The sequence below is a fragment of the Callithrix jacchus genome, chromosome 3 (assembly GCF_049354715.1).
Source record: "Callithrix jacchus isolate 240 chromosome 3, calJac240_pri, whole genome shotgun sequence".
Classification (NCBI taxonomy): domain Eukaryota; kingdom Metazoa; phylum Chordata; class Mammalia; order Primates; family Cebidae; genus Callithrix; species Callithrix jacchus.
Window position 1 is genome coordinate 190613267 of NC_133504.1, and position 20226 is coordinate 190633492.

A 20226-nucleotide genomic window follows, 5' to 3' on the forward strand; every position below is an offset into this window, starting at 1 on the left:
GGCAGTGGCTCATACCTGTAATCTCAAAACTTTGGGAGGCCAAATTTGGAGGAAATGCTTGAGCCCAGGTAGACTGAGACCAGTTTCTGCAACCCAGTGGGACCCCATCTTTATACAAAACTTTTTTTTTAATTAGCCAGGCATGGTGGTCCACACCTGTAGTCCCAGCTACTTGGAGGCTTAGGTGGGAGCACTGCTTGAGCAGGGGAGGCTGAGATTACAAAGAGCCATTGTCATGCCACTGCATTCCAGGCTAGGAAACAGTGAGTCTGTATGTTAATTTCTGAAAATCAGCACATAATAGTACCGTTTAGGGAAACTATCTGGCGGTGCCTCTTAAACTGAAGTACATCCAGCAATTCCACTCCCAGGCATATACCCGACCCAGTGCTCCCAGGAAGGAACTCACGTATCTGTTGATTCGAATCGGCCATAAAACAACCCAAACGTCCATTAGAATGGTGAGATACATCGTGAAATATTAACACAACAGTAAGCTTACATGCCATCAAAAAAAAAATGATCAACTGCTAGGACAACACCACAGATGCTCAAATGTAATGCTGGACCAAAGAGCACAAGTGCTGTGCTACGAAATCCAAAGACAGGGCCAGGCATAGTCACTCACACCTGTAATCCCAGCACATGGGAGGCCAAGGCAGGTGGATCACCTGAGGTCAGAAGGTCAAGACCACACTGGCCAAGACAGCAAAACCCCGCCTCTACTAAAAACAAAAAACCTAGCCAGGCATGGTGACGCATGCCTGTAATCTCAGCTACTTGGAAGCTGAGGCAGAAGAATCACTTGAACCCAGGAAGTGGAGACTGCAGTGAGCCAAGATCATGCCACTGCACTCCAGCCTGGGTGACAGAGGGAGACTCTGTCTCAAAAAAAAAAAAAAACAATTAGCCAGGCACGGTGGCAGGCGCCTGTAATCCCAGATACTCAGGAGGCTGAAGCAGGAGAATTGCTTGAACCTGAAACGCAAAGGTTGCAGTAACCCAAGATCACGCCACCGCACTCCAGCCTGGGCAAACAGATCCAGATTCCATTAAAAAAAAAAAAAAAAAAAAATTCAAAGGCAAAATCCATCTAAAGAATACAGATCAGATCAGTAGTAGCGATAACTATGAAGGGGAACAGGGAGCATCCTGGAGAACTGTTCTATCTATATTCTTTTTTGTTTTTTTAAGATAAGGTCTCCCTGTCACCCAGTTTAGAGTGCTGTTGTGATGTAACCACAGCTCACCATAACCCTCAGATTCCTGAGCTCAAGCGATTCTCTCGCCTGAGCCTCCTATGTAACTGAGATTGCAGGGGCCAGCCACCATATCCAGCTAATTTTTTTGTATTTTTAGTAGAGTTGGGGTTTCATCACATTGGCCAGGCTGGTCTCAAACTCCAGAGCTTGTGATCTGCCCACCTAGGCGTCACAAAGTGCTGGGATTACAGGCATGAGCCACTGTGGCCGGCCAGGCTAATTCTTTAAGTTTTCTGAGGAGACAGAGACTCACCATACTGCCCAAACGAATCTTAAACTCCTGGTCTCAAGTGATCCTCCCACCTTAGCCTTCCAAAGTGCTAGGAGTATGGGTGTAGGCCACTGTGCCTGGACTGTATTATCTTGATATATTTATTACATGGGTGTATACATACATAAAAATACTGAATCACAGAGATGCTTTCTGCAGCTGTACCATTTCTAAAGCCTGTATGGTAATCATTTAAACTTTTTTATTTTTTTGAGACGAATATTCACCAGGCTGTAGCACAGTGGCAAAATCTGAGCTCACTGCAATCTCCACTTAGTGAATTCAAGCAATTTTCCTGCTTCAGCCTCCTGAGTAGCTGGGACTACAGGCATATGCCACCACACTCCACTAATTTTTTTGTATTTTTAGCAGAGACGGGGTTTTACCATGTGGGCCAGGATGGTCTCGATCTCCTGACCTTCTGATCCACCCACCTCGGCCTCCCAAAGTGCTGGGATTACAGGTGTGAGCCACTATATCTGGCCTATTTAAACTTTTTAAAGTTAAAATTGTTAATTTTAGTTAAGACACAGGAAGTTTCGGCCAGGCGCGGTGGCTCACACCTGTAATCCCAGCACTTTGGGAGGCCGAGGCGAGTTGATCACGAGGTCAAGAGATCGAGACCATCCTGGTCAACATGGTGAAACCCCATCTCTACTGAAAATACAAAAAAAAAAAAAAGACACAGGAAGTTTCCCATTTTCTTCAACCTGTTTCCCAGGTCACTACAGAAAACATGAACTAGAGTTGATAACCTTATTTCACCATGGTAGCAATTTCTACAACACAAGGAAGACCTCTAAGTACAGCCTGATGTACCCCAAGATCCATAAAAGTCACATGAGGGTTGTTTATATAATGATCATACCATTTTTTTTTGGAGACAATGTCTTGCTCTTCTGCCCAGTGCAATGGCGCAATCTGGATTCACTGTGCAACCTCCACCCACCAGGTTCAAACAATTCTCATGCCTCAGCCTCCTGAGTACTGAGATTACAGGCACTCATCACCACGCCCGGCTATTTTTTTGTATTTTTTAGTAGAGACAGGGTTTTACCATGTTGGCCAGGCTGGTCTCAAACTCCTGACCTCAAGTGATCTGCCTGCCTCAGCCTCCCGAAGTGCTGATATAACAGGTGTGAGCCACCACACCGGGCCCTTATGGTGGCTAATTTTTAACTTTTTCTAGAGAAAGGGGGAGTTTGGGGTAGGGGGTGGCCTGTCCATGTTACCCAGACTGATCCTGAACTCCTAGACTCAAGTGATCCTCTCACCCTGGCCTCCCTAAATCCTGGGATTACAGGCAGGAGTCATCAAGCCTGTAACGCCCTATCATTTAGAAAACTGAGGTAGTGCAGGTTGATGCCCTGCCCGTGGAACAGAACCTATCGAATCTGTGGTTCCCCAAGCTTTGTGTACACACGTTCTGTTTTGGATCAAAGACCCTATAAGCTAAGTTGTTTTTCTACTTCTCTCATGGTCTTGGGAGAAACAGGTCAGAAGTTCAAGACCACCCTGGTCAACAGGATGAAACTTCATCTCCTTTGTTGAAGCTACCCACATGCAAAAACACCCTCTTTGGTTCAGCAGCCGCCTCAATGAAGGTCATACTGAGTATAACTCATAGTGCTGTGTCCAGCAAACAGGACAGTGAGACTGTGACCCCTCCTGAAAAATCAAGACAGTCTTTCCACTCTGCCTTCTCTCTTATCCACCTTCTGGCTTGGTGACTATCTATGAGTGTAGAGAATGCTTGCCAGGACTCAGAAAGCCTCTCTGGGAAACAGAGGGCTGGAACCCGCTCACTGTTTCTTGTTGGCATTGTTTTGGGTGCCATTTTGCACCATAAAAGGTACTCCAAAGAGCTCACCATCAGTGGGGAAACAATTCAGAGGCATCAGAATTACATTAAGACTTTCTGTGATCAGTGTCAAGAATATTTTACCCCAATTGCCATAAAGGGTATCTTTAATGAACAATTATTAAGATGTTTACAGAGAAACTTAAAAACTAAGAACAGCTTTAAAAGTTTAAAATATTGGCCAGGCACAGTGGCTCATGCCTGTAATTCCAGTACTTTGGGATGCCAAGGTTGGTGGATCACCTAAGGTCAGAAGTTCAAGACCACCCTGGTCAACAGGGTGAAACTTCATCTCTACTAAAAATAAAAAAATTAGCCCAATGTGATGGCAGGCGCCTGTAATCCATGCTAATTGGGAGGCTGAAGCAGGAGAATCACTAGAACCTGGAAGACGGGGGTTGCAGTGAGCCAGAGACCACACCATTGAGCTCCAGCGTGGGCAACAAGAGCAAAACTTCATCTCGGAAAAAAAAAAGTTTAAAATATCATCCAATGGCCAGGCTCGGTGACTCACGCCTGTAATTCCAGCACTCTGGGAGGCCTAGGTGGCTAGATGACTTGATATCAGGAGTTCAAGACCAGCCTGGCCAACATGGTGAAACCCTGCCTCTACTAAAAATAAAAAAAAAATTAGCCGGCTGTGGTGGTACATGCCTGTAGTCCCAGCTACTCAGGAGACTGAGGCAGGAGAAACGTTTAACTCAGGAGGTAGAGGTTGCAAGGAGCCAAGATCTCAACACTGCACTCCAGCCTGGGTGACAGAGGGAGTCTCCGTCCCAAAAAAATTAATAAAAAAATAAAATACAAAAATTACCTGGGTGTGGTGGCAGACACTTGTAATCCCAGCTACTACGAAGGCGGGGGCAGGAGAATTGTTGAACTCAGGAGGCAGAGGTTGCAGTGAGCTGAAATGGCGCCACTGCACTCCAGCCTGGACAACAGAGCGAGACTCTGTCTCAAAAATAGCCGGACGCAGTGGCGCGTGTCTGCAGTCCCAGCTATTCGGGAGGCTGAGGCTGGAGGATCTCGAGTCCAGGAGTTCTAGGCTGTAGTGCGCTATGCCGATCGGGTGTCCGCACCAAGTTCCGCATCAATATGGTGACCTCCTGGGAGCAGGGGACCACCAGGTCGCCTAAGGAGGGGTGAACCGGCCCAGGTCGGAAACGGAGCAGGTCAAAAATAAAAAATAATCCTGGCCGGGCATGGTGGCTCACACTTGTAATCCCAGCACTTTGGGAGGCCAAGGTGGGTGGATCACCTGAGGTCAGGAGTTCAAGACCAGACTGGCCAATGTAGTAAAACCCCATCTCTACTAAAAAAATTTTTAAAAATTAGCCAGGTATGGTGGCAGGCACCTGTAATCCCAGCTACTCAGGAAGCTGAGCAGGAGAATCACTTGAACCAGGAGGGTGGTTTCCGTGAGCCAACATCGCGCCACTGCACTCCAGCCCAGGTGACAGTGCAAGACTCCATCTCAAAATTTAAAAAAAATAGAAAAATAAAAAATAAATGCCATCCAATATAGAAACACATTTTAAAAGCTTAAAATACAGTAAAAGCACTGGCCACGGTGGCTCTGCCTATAATTCCAGCACTTTGGGAGGCCGAGGCAGGCAGATCCCAAGGTCAGGAGTTTGAGACCAGCATGACCAACATGGTGAAATCCATCTCTACTAAAAATAGAAAAATGAGTCAGGCGTGGTGGTGGGTGCCTGTAATTCCAGCTATTTGGGGGGCTGAGGCAGGAGAATCGCTTGAACCTGGGAGGCGGAGGTTGCAGTGAGCCAAGATCATGCCACTGCACTCCAGCCTGGGCAACAGAACAAGACTCCATCTCAAATTAAAAAAAAAAAAGCCAGGCTGGTGGCTCACACCTGTAATCCCAACACTTGGGAGGGTGAGGCAAGCGGATCACCTGAGGTCAGGAGATGGAGATCATCCTGGCTAACATGGTAAAACCCAGTCTCTACTAAAAATACAAAAAATTAGACGGGCGTGGTGGCATGCACCTGTAGTCCCAGCTACTGAGGAGGCTGAGGCAGGAGAATCACTTGAACCAGGGATTCGGAGGTTGCAGTCAGCCAAGATCATGCCACTGCACTCCAGCCTGGGTGACAGAGCAAGACTCCATCTCAAAAAAAAAAAAAATACAGTAAAAGTAAATGTCAAGGTACAGGACACAACAGCACACAATGAACTAATTCTGTGAACTATAACCCAGATTTTATTAATGAGATTACATGAAATAGAAAAGATCAGAAAAGTATTAAAATATTGTTTCGTATTTTGAGACAGAGTCTTGCTCTGCTTCCCGGGCTGGAGTGCAGTGGTGCGATCTGGGCTCACTGCAACCTCCGCCTCCCAGGTTCAAGCGATTCTCCTGCACCAGCCTCCCAAGTAGCTGGGATTACAGGCATCCACCAGTATTCCCCACTAATTTTTGTATTTTTAGTACAGATGGGGTTTCACCATGTTGGCCAGGCTGATTTTGAACTCCTGATCTCAGGCGATCCACCCACCTCAACTCCCAAAGTGCTGGGATTACAAGTGTGAGCCACCGAGCTCAGCCAGTTTTTTGTTTTCTTTGAGAGGTAGTTTCACTCTTGTTGCCCAGGCTGGAGTACATTGGCTCAATCTCAGTTTACTGCAACCTCTGCCTCCCAGGTTGAAGTGATTCTCCTACCTCCGTCTCCTGAGTAGCTGGGATTTCAGGTCCACACCACTATGCCTGACTAATTTATTGTATTTTTAGTAGAGACGGGTTTCATCATGTTGATGAGGCTGGTCTCAAACTTCTGACCTCAAGTGATCCACCCACCTTGCCCTCCCAAAGTGCTGGGATTACAAGCGTGAGCCACCGTGCCCAGTCCTAAAATATTTTGTAAAATTTTTGTTTGTGTTTATGTGTGTGTTTCCCAGGGTCTTAACAGATTTTATTTCTTAGAGTGGGTCATAGTCAAAAACCCTGATAGACCGGTTGCAGTGGCTCACACCTGTAATTCCAGCACTTTGGGAAGCAGAGATGGGAGGACTGCTTGAGGTCAGGAGTTCAAGACTAGCCTGTGCAACATAGTGAGACTCTGTCTCTATTAAAAGAAAAATTTTGCCAGGCATGGTGGCACACGCCTAGAGTCCTAGCTACCTGGAAGGATTGCTTAGCTCAAAAATTGGAGGTTACAGTGAGCTATGACCACACAACTGTACTCCAGCCTATGCAACAGAGGGAGACCATGTCTATTTCAAAACAACAACAGGGGCCGGGCGCAGTGGCTCACACAGGTAATCCCAGCACTTTGGAAGGCCGAGGTGGGCGGATCACAAGGTCAAGAGATTGAGACCATCCTGGCCAACATAGTGAAACCCCGTCTCTACTAAAAATACAAAATTTAGCTGGGTGTGGTGGCACGAGCCTGTAGTCCCAGCTACTTGGGAGGCTGAGGCAGGAGAATTGCTTGAACCTCGGAGGCAGAGGCTGCAGTGAGCTGAGATCGTGCCGCTGCACTCCAGCCTGGCACCTGGCAACAGAGCAAGACTGTCTCAAAAAAGCAACAACAACGAAACCCTGATGCATATTAGTTTATATGCATAACGGAATATCAGAGTCCTGTCAAAAATAATACTCAGGTGGGCACAGTGGCAAGACGTCTGTACCCTTAGCCATTACTAAAACTAAGATGAGAGGGATCGATTGAGCCCACGAGCTCAAGGCCAGCCTGAGCAACACAGCAAGACCCTATCTTTTTTTTTTATTTATTTTTGGTGCCGTGACTCGGATACGATCTTTTTTTTTTTAAGATGGGGTTTCACCATGATGGCCAGGCTGGTCTTGAACTCCTGACCTCAGGTGATCCACCCACCTCGGCCTCCCAAAGTGCTGGGATTACAGGTGTGAGCCACCGCGCCCGGCCAAGACCCTATCTTAAATAAAATAATAGGTATACAGTTATCTGATTTTGAATAATGTGACAAAAATAATAGAAGGTATATATTAGCTAAGCAAATGTGAATTATTAAAACTTGAAATGGTATGAAAACCTAAAAGACTAAAACTAAGGATTTTATTGTGTCACCAATTGGTTTTTATTCAATCACTAGACATGGGTTTATTTTACATGCAGCTACAGCAAACATTATCACATTTTTTGGAAGGATATGCACAGGCAGACCTCCCACCCTCCCCTACTCACAGCAGCAAACACTGCCCTTAAAAACCCCAATGATCCAAACGCGCAAGCTTCATCCTTGATCCCAAACTATAGCCTGTTTCGATGTCCAGGATACTGGATGAGGGCAATCTCTGGAGACCGAAGTCCAGGACTACCGCCTAAGACCCTAAAGGAACACTATAATAATAATAAAAACAGCCGAGCACAGTGGGCCACGCCTGTAATCCCAGCATTTTGGGAAGCCGAGGCAGGCAGATCACCCCAGGTAGGGAGCTGGAGACTAGCTTGACCAACATGAAGAAACCTTGTCTCTACTAAAAACGAGTATTAGCTGGGCGTGGTGGCGCATGCCTGTGATCCTAGCTACTCTGGAGGCTGAAGTAGGAGAATCGCTTGAACCCAAGAGGTGAAGGTTGCCAAGAGCTGATATCGTGCCACTGCACTCCAGCCTGGGCGACAAAGGCAAAACTCCGTCTCAAAAAAAAAAACGGCTCCAACAGATGCACTTATACTGCAAAGAACACTGGAAGTACTTTACACTAAAATACACATTGCTGTATTTTCTAGAGTCTCGCTCTGTCGCCAGGCTGGAGTGCAGTGGCACAATCTCAGCCCACTGCAACATCCACCTCCTGGGTTCAAGCGATTCTCCTGCCTCAGGCTCCTGAGTACCTGGGACTACAGGCGTGCAGCACCACGTCCAGCTAAAAATACAAAAATTAGCTGGATGTGGCGGCGCGCTAAACCCCCACATGGTAAAATCCCATGTTGACCAGGATGGTCTCTATCTCTTGACCTCGTGATTCACCTACCTCGGTCTCCCAAAGTGCTGGGATCACAAGCCTGAGCCACCGTGCCCGGCCACATTGCTGTATTTTCCTGTTACAGTATAAGCATCAGAGAGCCATTCCATAGAGAATGATTCCTCTGCTCTCACCACATACTGCTCCAACACAGTAAACGCAATCTTGTATGAAACAGTATGTGTAGCTGGGGCGGTGGCCCACGCCTGTAATCCCAGCACAGCACTGTGGAAGGCAGAGGAGGACGGATCACCTGAGGTCAGGAGTTCAAGACCAGCCTGGCCAACAAGGTGAAACCCCATCTTTACAAAAATACAAAAATTAGCCGGGCACGAGGGCGGGTGCCTTTAATCCCAGCTACTCAGGAGGCTGAGGCGGGAGAATAGTTTGAACCCGGGAAGTAGAGGTTGCAGTGAGCCGAGATCGTGCCGTTGCAGTCCAGCCCGGGCGACAAAGAGACAACGTCTCAAAAAAAAAAAAAAAAAGAAATTGTGTCATGATTTGGCACAAAAATACTCTCAACACGTTTTAATGGCAATGTCTATGAATCTACATAATCTAACAGTTAAAATAACATTATAAGAACTAACGCAACTTTTCAATAAAGTCTATTCTCTTTCAGGAGACAATGGGATAACTGGAAATGACTGCGCCAACTGCATCCCCACTTACAGGCACTGTGCCTCTGAAATGCTGTGACCAACAGCTGGATAAAGTGGCAGGAATCCGTAATTGGTAGGTGCAATGTGTGCTCTCTTCATAAAACTGAAAAAAATTACCTTTCAAATTCATTAAGTTCGAACCCTAAATGCGTAACTGAGTAAGTAACCAGAATACTCAATACCCCTGAAAACTTAACAAAGCAGGGGAGGAACGGCCAGGGCTGCCAGCTCCAGGTGGCTGTCAGGTGGATTTCAAATGACCACATAGGAGGACCACAGGAAAACTTCCGGGAGGCCCTTGTCAATCACGCGCAGGGCATAAGGAAGGTGGACAGAGAAACGCAACGTTTTAAACCCCTGGGAGCGAAAGAGCAGCCCAGCTCACCCCTGGAACCGCGGTCGCTCTGGAGCTGCCGCAGCGGGCGAGAGACCACGACACAAGCCCGGGCCTCGCGGGCATCACCCGCCGAGTCCAGCGGAAGGCGAAGCGCCGCGCGCGGAGCTGCACCGGGGAGACGTCCCCGCCTGTTCAGGGGCAGCCCCAGCCCGCGGACCAGCCCCCGGCCGCGAGCCGTGGCCCCGGTGTCGCCCTCCCGCCGCCTCTGCTCACGTTCTCCTCGTTCAAAAGGCTGACAGAAGCAGCGTCACCCCGAGAGCGGCCCACCTGCCGCCCTGCCCCGGGACCCCGGCAGGCACGGCGCGGCAGGACCCGTTATCCGCCCGGCCGCAGCATCCCGCTCCCAGGCCCGGGGCGCTCAGGCCGACAGCGGGAGGCCGCGCTCCGCAAGGCGCCAGGGAACTGCGACCGCGTACCGCCACCGACCCCTCCCGCCGCCGCGGCTTACCTCGAAGTAGCCTCCGGGGGCGGCGCCGCCAGCGCCCGCGCCAGCGCCGAGGGGCCCGTTGGCCACCGCCGCGCCGCCCACCAGGCCCGCCGTGCCGCCCGGGGCCGCCAGGCCCGCGGCCTGGGAGCCGCGCAGCGCCGCCGCCGGGCCGGCCTTGCCGCTGCTCGCGCCGCCGTTACCCCCGCCCGAGCCGCCGCCGCCGCCCCGCTTGTTCTTCCGGCGCTTGGCCCCGCGTTTGGCGTCGGCTGGGCTCATGGCGGGCGGGGAGAGGGGCGCGGAGTGGGCGCGGGGGCTACGGGCGGCGGCGGAGGGCGGGGAAGGCGGGGAGGCTGAGGCGGCGGCGGGCGCTCCGGCCAGCCGGGGGACGCTGCACGGAGTCGCCTCCGGGGTGGGGAGGGCTGCGGCGGGCGGGATCTGCGGGACAGGCCGCTGGGCGGGAGGAACCGCGAGTCCACAGTCCCGGCGCCGCCGCTGACCAGAGTTAGAGTCCAATATGGCGGACACAAGGGGAAAGGGATCCCAGTTTACGTCGGGGGAGGGGGAAGGAGCGGCGGGGAGGGGGAGGGGTGTGGGCCCCCACCCCCGACCCCGCCTTACTCCGCCCCCCGGGCGACGCTTTCCACTTTGCTTGCCTTCCCCCTCCTGCCGTTAACGTGCTTCGGCGCGCAAGGCGCGCGGGGAGTTGAAGTCCGTGCTGCCAGCGCCGCCGCTGGGGGCGCCCGGGGGCGAACCACGATTCCCTTCAGGCCTTGCGCGGCCAAGGGCCCGGACGCTGGGAGGAGTTGGAGCCCAGGAGCTGGATGCGACGGTGATGTCACCGCCGCGCTCGTCGTCGCAGATCCCGCCCGCGCCGCGCGGCCTTCTGGGCGTTGTGGTCGGGGGCAGGGCCGGGCCGGCGGGAGGACGCGCTGCCACCCGCAAGGCGAACTACAGGGCTGGCGGCGGGGATTTCCGCCTCTCTAACCGGCGCCCGGCGGGCCGTCGGCCCCAGACGCGCAGCGGCCCGCCGCCCAAGTGCGGCACAGCGGCGCGGCTCCCGGGATGCACCAGGGGCAGCGCGGCGCGGCCCTGGCCCCGCCGGGAACGCCCGGTGACCTTGGGCTGGTCTAGTCCGGGTGCAGATAACTCCGTGAGGACCGCAGAATCCCTGCCTTGTGGACTGGGCGGGGGTTCGGGCGGCGCTGGAAAGCGGGGCGCAGCGGGGTCCGCCTGGGTGCGGAGGCAGCGGCGCAGCCGGTGGAGCGTGGACAGGGCCGCGGCTGGGACACGCCAGTCGGTTCCCCGAGAACCCCTCGGCTAAAGGCTGCCCTTCCCCAGCCCGCCCTCTCCCTGCTACCCCGTTAAGCCCTCTCCAGAGGTCTCGGTGCCTTGCTACCCCGCAGGGCCCCAGGACGGGACCGCCGTTTCCCACACCCTCGCACTTACTCACCTCGGAGACAACGAGCCGGGTCAGATTCTCGCCGGGCTCCGGCGCTCCCGGCCCCGAGGGACGCAGACGTCCAGGTCAGAAATAGGGCGTGTGTCTGGACCCCCCTCCCTCCGCGTCCTCGCAGACATCTGCGAGCCCCAGGCGCAGCTCTGCCCCGAGACCCGGGCCACCGGGTACCCTGCCGGCGGCCCCGCCCCCTGAAGGGCCCTGCTTACCGCAGACGCAGAGGCACAAAGGACACGATTTACCGTTTTTGGTTCAACGGATGGTGTCAGGCGACGGGCTTGGCAATGGGACATACGGCCTGGCAGGCTCCACTTGCAGCCTTTACCGAGCCCAGCTGTTCACCCTGGGTCCCGGCAACCCGCCCCATCTGCACCCACAGCCTCCTGATCCTCCGACCCATTCTTCATGACACAAGCAGAAATCTAAAGTGATCAGACGAAAACTACTCTTAAAGCTATTCAGAGACCACCTTATCCATCAAATAAAGCCTCCACCCCGCCCCATCGGAAGCTCTTGGATGATCCTGCCACTGAATTTGGAGCTTGAGAGAGCGGCCAGGAATGCCCTTCTGGCCTCTGCTTCCGTGTCATAGGCTGTCCCTGTCCTCACACCTGCCCCTTCTCTCAACCCCTGTCCTTTCTTTTGTCATAGCACATTGCATAGGATTGGGATGCATGGTGTCACCAGTATCCCCAAGAGACAAAAGGTCTCTTGGGCCGGAGAGAAGCTGGGAATGCCTCCCTCACACACCTCTGACTCCGAAACTACTGCCAAGCAAGGGGCTGAGCACCCCAGCATTCCCCTATTTGCTGAATCAATCAATGACAATAATGACCATTTGGGCCGGGCGTGGTGGCTCACGCCTGCAATCCCAGCACTTTGGGAGGCCGATGTGGACAGATCACGAGGTCAAGAGATCGAGACCCTCCTGGCCAACATGGTGAAACCCCGTCTCTACTAAAAATACAAAAAATTAGCTGGGCATGGTGGCGCGTGCTTGTAATCCCAGCTACTCAGGAGGCTGAGGCAGGAGAATTGCCTGAACCCAGGAGGCAGAGGTTGCGGTGAGCTGAGATCACGCCATTGCACTCCAGCCTGGGTAACAAGCGAAACTCCGTGTCAGAAAAAAAAAAAAAGAAAAGAAACCGAGGTTCCCAGATGTTAAGGGATTTGCCCAAAGCTACCCCAATAGTCAGAGGGCAGGGCCCAGATTCTAACTCAGGTGTGACTGAGGTGTGACTGGGGTATTGGTAGAGCACTGAGTGATACAGTGGGAAGGTACACTGAGGACTGGGGACAACTGAACCAATCAATGCCAGTCCCACTCCCAGCAAAGCACTAGCAACAACACGAGGCTGTGAAGCAGAAAATGATCCCCAGGCACCCACAAAGGCCGCCATGCAGAGCAAGTGGAAATGCAGAATTGGTAGGCCTCCATGAGCGGGGAGATGTTAAGGTCGGTTGGTTTTTTTGTTTTGTTTTGTTTTTTTGAGACGGAGTCTCAATCTGTGGCCCAGGCCTGGAGTGCAGTGGTGTGATCTCAGCTCACTGCAACCTCCGCCTCCCAGGTTCAACCAATTCTCCTGCCTCAGCCTCCCATAGCTGCGATTACAGCCAGTGCCACCACAGCTGGCTAATTTTTGTATTTTTAGTAGAGATGGGGTTTCACCATGTTGGTCAGGCTGATCTCAAACTCCTGACCTCATGATCTGCCCATCTCATCCTCCCAAAGTGCTAGGATTACAGGCAAGAGCCACCATGCCAAGCTGGATGTGTATTTTTGAAAGAATTCTGGCTACTATGTGAGTTTTTTTCTCTTCAGAGACATGGTTTTGCTCTGTTGCCTAGGCCGGAGTGCAGTGGCCTGATGATGGCTCATCACAGCCTCCAACTCCTGGACTCAGCAGTCCTCCTGCCTCATGCTCCTGAGTAGCTGGGACTACAGGCACACACCACCACTGTTGGCTAATTTTTTTTTAATGTTAGGTGTCTTGCTAGGTTGCCCAGGCTGTCCTCAAACTCCAAGCCTCAAGTGATCCTCCCACCTGGGCCTCCCAAAGTGCTGGGATGACAAGTGTGAGCTAGTCTGGCTACTGTGTGGAGAGGATAGATGACCGGAGCTAGAGTGGAGATCAGGAGACCAATGACAAAGCCTCGCTGCGGGCAGAGAGAGTGTGCCTGGAAGACAGAACCAATGAATCAAAGGCATAAAACTGGTTCTCAAGCTTGTCATTTGCTCCCCTGCTATCCTCCGAATGTTTGTGTGTCCCTACTCCAATCCTTGTTGAAACCTAACCATGAATGGAATGGCATTAGGAGATGGGGCCTTTGGGAGTGATGAGGTCATGCAAGCAGAGCCCTTGGAAACAGAATTAGTGCCCTTATAGAAGAGGGCCTGGAGAGCTACCTTGTTTCTTCCCTCATGTGGAGACACAGCTAGAAGGCATCAGCTGTGAATCAAAAAGTGGCCTCATCATCAGACACCAAATCTGCCAGTGCCTAGATCTTCGACTTCCTAGCTTCCAGAACTGTGAGAAATAAATTTTATGTTGTGTATAAGCTACTCCGTTGGTAGTATTTTGCAATAATAGCCCAAATGGACTAAGACCTAACACACCCTTTAGGGAAAAATTAACAGGAAATTACGGAGAAAAGTTAAAGACTAAGAAATAAGGTCAGGCACAGTGAGTGGTTCACATCTCTTAATCCCAGCACTTTGGGAGGACGAGGTAGGCGAATCACTAGAGGTCAGGAGTTCAAGACCAGCCTGACCAACATGGCGAAACCCTCTCTCTACTAAAAATACAAAAATTAGCATGGCATGGTGGCAGGAGCCTGTAATCCTCAGCTGATCAGGAGACTGAGGCAGGAGAATCGTTTGAACCTGGGAGGCGGAGGTTGCAGTGAGTTGAGATCCTGCCATTGCACTCCAGCCTGGGTGACAGAGCCATACTGTCTCAAAAAACAAATAGAAACAGCCTGGCCAACATGGCAAAACCCCGTCTCTACTAAAAATACAAAAATTAGCTGGGCGGGGTGGTGCACAGCTGTGATCACAGCTATGTGGGAGGCTGAGGCACAAGAATCACTTGAAGCCAGAAGGTAGATCTGGCTTCACAGGTAGGTTGCAGTGAACCAAGGTCAGGCCGCTGCACTCCAGCATGGGCAACAGAGTGAGCCTCCGTCTAAAAAAATAAAAATAAAAATGGCGGAGCGCAGCAGCTCACGCCTGTAATCCCAGCACTTTGGGAGGCTGAGGCAGGTGGATCACAAGGTCAGAAGTTCTTTGAGACCAGTCTGGCCAACATAGTGAAACCCCATCTCTACTAAAAATTGTTTTAAAAATTAGCTGGATGTGGTGGTGTGCACTTGTAATCCCAGCTACTCAGGAGGCTGAGGCAGGAGAATCATGTGAAGCCAGGAGGCAGAGGCTGCAGTGAACCAAGATCATACCATTGCACTCCTACCTGGGCAACAGTTCAAGACTCCGTCTCAAAAAAAAAAGTTTAGCCAGGCACAGTGGCTCACCCCTGTAATTCCAGCACTTTGGAAGACCAAGGCAGGAGGACCACCTGTGGCCAAGAGTTTGGGGCCAGGCTGGACAATCTAGCAAGACCTCATCTCTGTAAAGAAATTTTTAGCAGTTTGGCTAGGTGCAGTGGTTCATGTCAGTAATCTTAGCACTTTAGGAGGCCAAGTTGGGCGGATCACTTGAGCTCAGGATTTTGAGACCAGCCCACATAATATGGTAAAACCCTACGTCTTCAAAAAGTACAAAAATTAGCCAGGCGTGGTAGCGCGCACCTGTAATCCCAGCTACTCAGTAGACTGAGATGGGAGAATCGCTTGAACCTGGGAGGTGGAGGTGCAGTGATCCGAGATAGCACCACTGCACTCCAGCCTGGGTGACAGAGCAAGACTTGGTCTCAAAAGAAAAAATTGTCCCAGACAGTAAGTGAAATAATGACATTTTCAGACTAACAAAATCCAGAATTTACTGCCGTAGCAATTCACTATAAGGAGCTCATTAGGCAGAAGGGAAATTATTACAGATAGAAATGAAGAAATACCAAAAGAAAAGGTAAATATGGGTGTAAAATTACTTTAATATTGACTGTAGAAAACAATAATTTCCGGCCAGGTGTGGTGGCTCACGCCTGTGGTCCCACCACTTTGGGAGGCTGAGGCGGGCAGATCACCTGAGGTCGGGAGTTCAAGATCAGCCTGACCAACATAGAGAAACCCCATCTCTACTTAAAATACAAAATTAGCCGGGCATTGTGGCACATTTCTGTAATTCCAACTATTCAGGAGGTTGAGGCAGGAGAATCACTTAAACGGGAGGCAGAGGTTGCAGTGAGCTAAGATCCCAACATTGCACCCAGCCTGGGCAACAAGGGCAGAACTCCACCTGAAAAAAACAAAAACAAAAAATGGCCAGGTGCAGTGGCTCACACCTATAATTCTAGCACTTTGGGAGGCAGAAGCAGGAGGATCACCTGAGGTCGGGAGTTCGAGACCAGCTTAACCAACACGGAAAAACTCCACCTCTACTCAAAATACAAAAAATTAGCCGGGTGCGGTGGCACATGCCTGTAATCCCAGCTACACAGGAGACTGAGGCAGGAGAATTGCTAGAACCCAGGAGTTGGAGGTTGCGGTGAGCTGAGATCGGACAAAACTCCCAACAGCTACAGAATACACATTCTTTTCTTTTGTTTTTCTTTTTTCCGAGACGGAATTTTGCTCTTGTTTCCCAGGCTGGAGTGCAATGGCACGATCTCGGCTCACTGCAACCTCCGCCTCCTGGGTTCAGGCAATTCTCCTGCCTCAGCCTCCTGAGTAGCTGGGACTACAGGCACGCGCCACCATGCCCAGCTAATTTTTTGTATTTTTAGTAGTGACGGGGTTTCACCATGTTGACCAGGATGGTCTTGATCTCTGGACCTCGTGATCCACCCGCCTCGGCCTCCCAAAGTGCTGGGATAACAGGTGTGAGCCACCGCGCCCGGCAGAACACACATTTTCATCAGCACATTCTACAGGTTAGACCATGCGTAAGGCTACAGAACAAGCCTCAATAAACATGCAAGAATGAAATCATATCAAGTGTCTTTTTTGATCACAAAGGAATAAAACTACAAATCAACAATAAGATCAACTTTTTTTCTTTTTTAGTTTTATTTTTTTTTTAGCAGCGTAATCAGGCAGAACTTTTTTTCTTTTTTGAGAGGGAGTCTCGCTCTGTGCTGAGATTACAAGCATGAGCCACTGCACCTGGCCAAGAAACTTTTATTTTGAGACAGGGTCCCACTCTTTTGCCCAGGCTAGAGTGCAGTGGTGCAGTCACGGCTCACTACAGCCTTGACCTCCTTGCCTCAAGCAATACTGCCACCTCAGCCTCGCAAAGTTCTAGGATGCAAGAATGAGCCACCATACTTGGCCAGAAAATTTTTTTTTTTTTTTTTTTTTGAGATGGAGTGTCGCTCTTGTTACCCAGGCTGGAGTGCAATGGCGCGATCTCGGCTCACCGCAACCTCCGCCTCCTGGGTTCAGGCAATTCTCCTGCCTCAGCCTCCCGAGTAGCTGGGATTACAGGCACGCGCCACCATGCCCAGCTAATTTTTTTTGTATCTTTAGTAGAGACAGGGTTTCACCATGTTGACCAGGATGGTCTCAATCTCTTGACCTCATGATCCACCCGCCTCGGCCTCCCAAAGTGCTGGGATTACAGGCTTGAGCCACCGCGCCCGGCCAGAAATTTTTTTTTTTTTTTGAGATGGAGTTTCCCTCTTTTTGCCCAGGCTGGAGTGCAATGGGGTGATCTTAGCTCACTGCAACTTCCACCTCCCGGGTTCAAGTGATTCTCCTGCCTCAGCCTGCCAAGTAGTTTAGATTACAGGCAAGCACCAACACGCCCAGCTAATTTTGTATTTTTAGTGGTGACGGGGTTTCTCCATGTTGATCAGGCTGATCTCCAACTCCTGACCTTGTGATCTGCCTGCCTTGGCCTCCTGAAGGCTGGGATTACAGGCGTGAGCCACCATGCCCAGAACTTTCTTTTCTTTTTTTTTTTTTTTTTGAGATGGAGTCACTTTGTTGCCCAGGCTGGAATGCAGTGGCATGATCTTGACTCACTGCAACCTCTGCCTCCCAGTTCAAGTGATTCCCCTGCCTCAGCCTCCTGAGTAACGGGCTGGGATTACAGGCACGCGCCACCACGCCTGGCTAATTTATTGTATTTTAGTAGACAGGGTTTCACGGCGTTAGGATGGTCTTTATCTCCTGACCTCATGATCCGCCTGCCTCATCCTCCCAAAGTGCTGGGGTCACAGGTATGAGCCACCGTGCCCGGCCCCAGCCCAGAACTTTCAATATTGTATAAATGCATGGAAATTAAACAGCATGCTTCTGAATGATCAGTTGGTCAATTAAAAAATCTTAAAGGATATTAACAGTTTTCTTGAAAAAATTGAAAATAAAAACACAACCTGTCAAAGCCCATAGGATACAGCAAAAGCAATATTAAGAAAGAAGTTTATCTGGGTGCGGTGGTACACACCTGTAATCCCAGCTACTCAGGAGGCTGAGGTGGGAGGCGAGAGGGTTATTTCAACCCAGAAGTTAAAGGGCAGCCTTGGTAACTTAGCAAGACCCTGTCTCGGAAAAAAAGAAAGAAATCAGCATCGTTTCTATACATCAACAACAAAGTAGTGGTAAAAAGGAAAAAAATCAATAAATCCCAAGAGCTACAAAAAAAGCCTAGGAACAAATTTAACCAAGGTAAAGATCTCTATTTATTAATTTTTTGAGATAGGGTCTTGCTCTATTGCCCAGGCTGGAGTAGAAGGGCATGATCATAACTCACTGCAGGCCTAACCTCCTGAATTCAAGTGATCCTCCTGCCTCAGCCTCCTGAGTAGCTAAAACTTACAGATGTATGCCAGTATACCCAGCTAATTTTTTATCTTTTTGTAGAGATAGGGTCTTGCTTTGGACCAGGACAGGCTGCTCTCAAATTCCTGCTTCAAGTGATCCTCCTGCCTGAGCCTGCCCAAGTGCTGGGATTATAGGAATAAGCCACTGTCCCTGGCTGAGATGAAAGGTCTCTACAAAGAAAACTGTAAAACACCGATGAAAGAAATTGAACTAGACAAACAAAAAATAGTGCCAACTCCTACCTGCTGATTCACTTTCATTCCGATTCGTTGAAAAGAATCAGAGTGAAAGTAGATCAGCATTAAAAAAAAAAAAAAAAGACAAACAAAATAGAAAGACATCCCATATTCATGGATTGGATGAATCAATATTGTGAAAATGACCATACTACCAAAAGTGATCTATAAATGGTGCTGAGAAAATTGGATATCTATATACATGAAAATAAAACCAGATCCCTATCTCTTAACATATTCAAAAATCAATGCGAAATGAGTTAGGACCTGAAACTATGAAACCTCTATAAGAGAACACTGAAAAAATGCTTTAGGACATTTCTGTGGGCAATGATTTCATGGAGAAGAACTGAAAACCACGAGCAACAAAAGAAAAAATAGACACACGGGATTTAAAAGCTTTTGCACAGCAAACAAAACAACCAACAGAGTGAAAAGACAATCTGCAGAGTGGAAGAAAATATTTGTAAATTAGTTCTACGACAAGGGATTAATAACCAGAATACACAAGGAATGGAAACAACTCAGCAGGGAAAAATAATACAATTTTAAATGGGCAAATGAGTCCAATAGACATCTTGCAAAAGACATACACACAAAAAATGCTAAACACCACTAATCATCAGAGAAATGAAAATTAAAACCAGAATGAGATATCATCTCATGCCATTTAGAACAACTATTATCAAAAAGTCAAAAAATAAGGCCGGGCGCGGTGGCTCACGCCTGTAATCCCAGCACTTTGGGAGGCCAAGGCGGGCGGATCATGAGGTCAAGAGATCGAGACCATCCTGGTCAACGACGTAAAACCCCGTCTCGACTAAAAGTACAAAAATTAGCTGGGCATGGTGTTGCGAGCCTGTAGTCACAGCTACTCGGGAGGCTGAGGCAGGAGAACTGCTTGAACCCAGGAGGCGGAGTTTGCGGTGAGCCGAGATTGTGCCATTGCACTCCACCCTGGGTAACAAGAGTGAAACTCCATCTCAAAAAAGAAAAAAAAAAAGTCAAAAAATAGACCAAACATGGTGGCTCACGCCTGTAACCCCACACTTTGGGAGGCTGAGATGGGTGGATCTCTTGAGCTCAGCAGTTGGAAACTAACATGGGCAACATAGTGAGACTCAGTCTCTCTCTCTTTTTTTTTTTTTTTTGAGACAGAGTCTTGCTCTGTCACCAGGAGCCAGGCTGGAGTGCAATGGCACAATCTCAGCTCACTGCAATGTGCCTCCTGAATTCAAGCAATTCTCCTGCCTCAGCCTCCTGAGTAGCTGGGACTACAGATGTACGCCACCATGCCCAGCTAATTTTTGTATTTTTTAGTAGTGATGGGGTTTCACTATGTTGGCCAGGGTGGTCTCGATCTCTTGACCTCGTGATCCGCCCGCCTCGGCCTCCCAAAATTCTGGGATTACAGGCGTGAACCACTGCAGCTGGCCAAGACCCAGTCTTTATGAAAAATAAATTAGTTGGGTGTGGTGGTGCTCTCCTGTCGTCCCAGCTATTCGGGAGGCTGAGGTGGGAGGATCATTGGAGCCCACGAGTTCGAAGCTGCAGTAAGCTGATTGCAACCCTGCACTCCAGCCTGAGTGACAGAGAAAGGAGATACCGTGATCACGAAGGTGCTTTTCCCTGGGCGAGGCTTATCCATGGCACTCCGGGTGTGCTGACCCCTGCGATTTCCCCAAATGTGGGAAACTCGACTGCATAATTTGTGGTAGTGGGGGACTGCGTTCACGCTTTCCCCGG

The 20226-nt window shown here is 50.1% G+C and overlaps 1 protein-coding gene and 1 non-coding gene across 17 annotated transcripts in view; one reads left to right on the forward strand and one right to left on the reverse strand.

The window, feature by feature from the left end:
* The window catches only part of FAM193A (family with sequence similarity 193 member A), a 191682-nt gene extending 180176 nt beyond the window's left edge, over positions 1-11506 (reverse strand). For 11 of the 16 annotated variants that reach the window (XR_008480333.2, XR_008480332.2, XR_008480331.2 and 8 more), the window contains exon 1: positions 9871-10368. Coding sequence is in view for 8 of the 16 variants with exons in the window: in XM_054253553.2 (XP_054109528.1) it covers positions 9871-10125 (255 nt within the window). In the remaining 8 variants the exon portion in view is untranslated. Of the gene's footprint in view, positions 1-9870; positions 10369-11299 lie in introns of those variants that run through there. The other 5 variants (XM_035294601.3, XM_078367703.1, XM_078367704.1 and 2 more) reach the window with 1 other exon arrangement.
* Positions 11507-20063: 8557 nt separating this feature from the next.
* Positions 20064-20226, forward strand: LOC118152662 (U1 spliceosomal RNA). Its single transcript, XR_004741391.1, has one exon. It is a non-coding gene; the product is annotated as a U1 spliceosomal RNA (small nuclear RNA).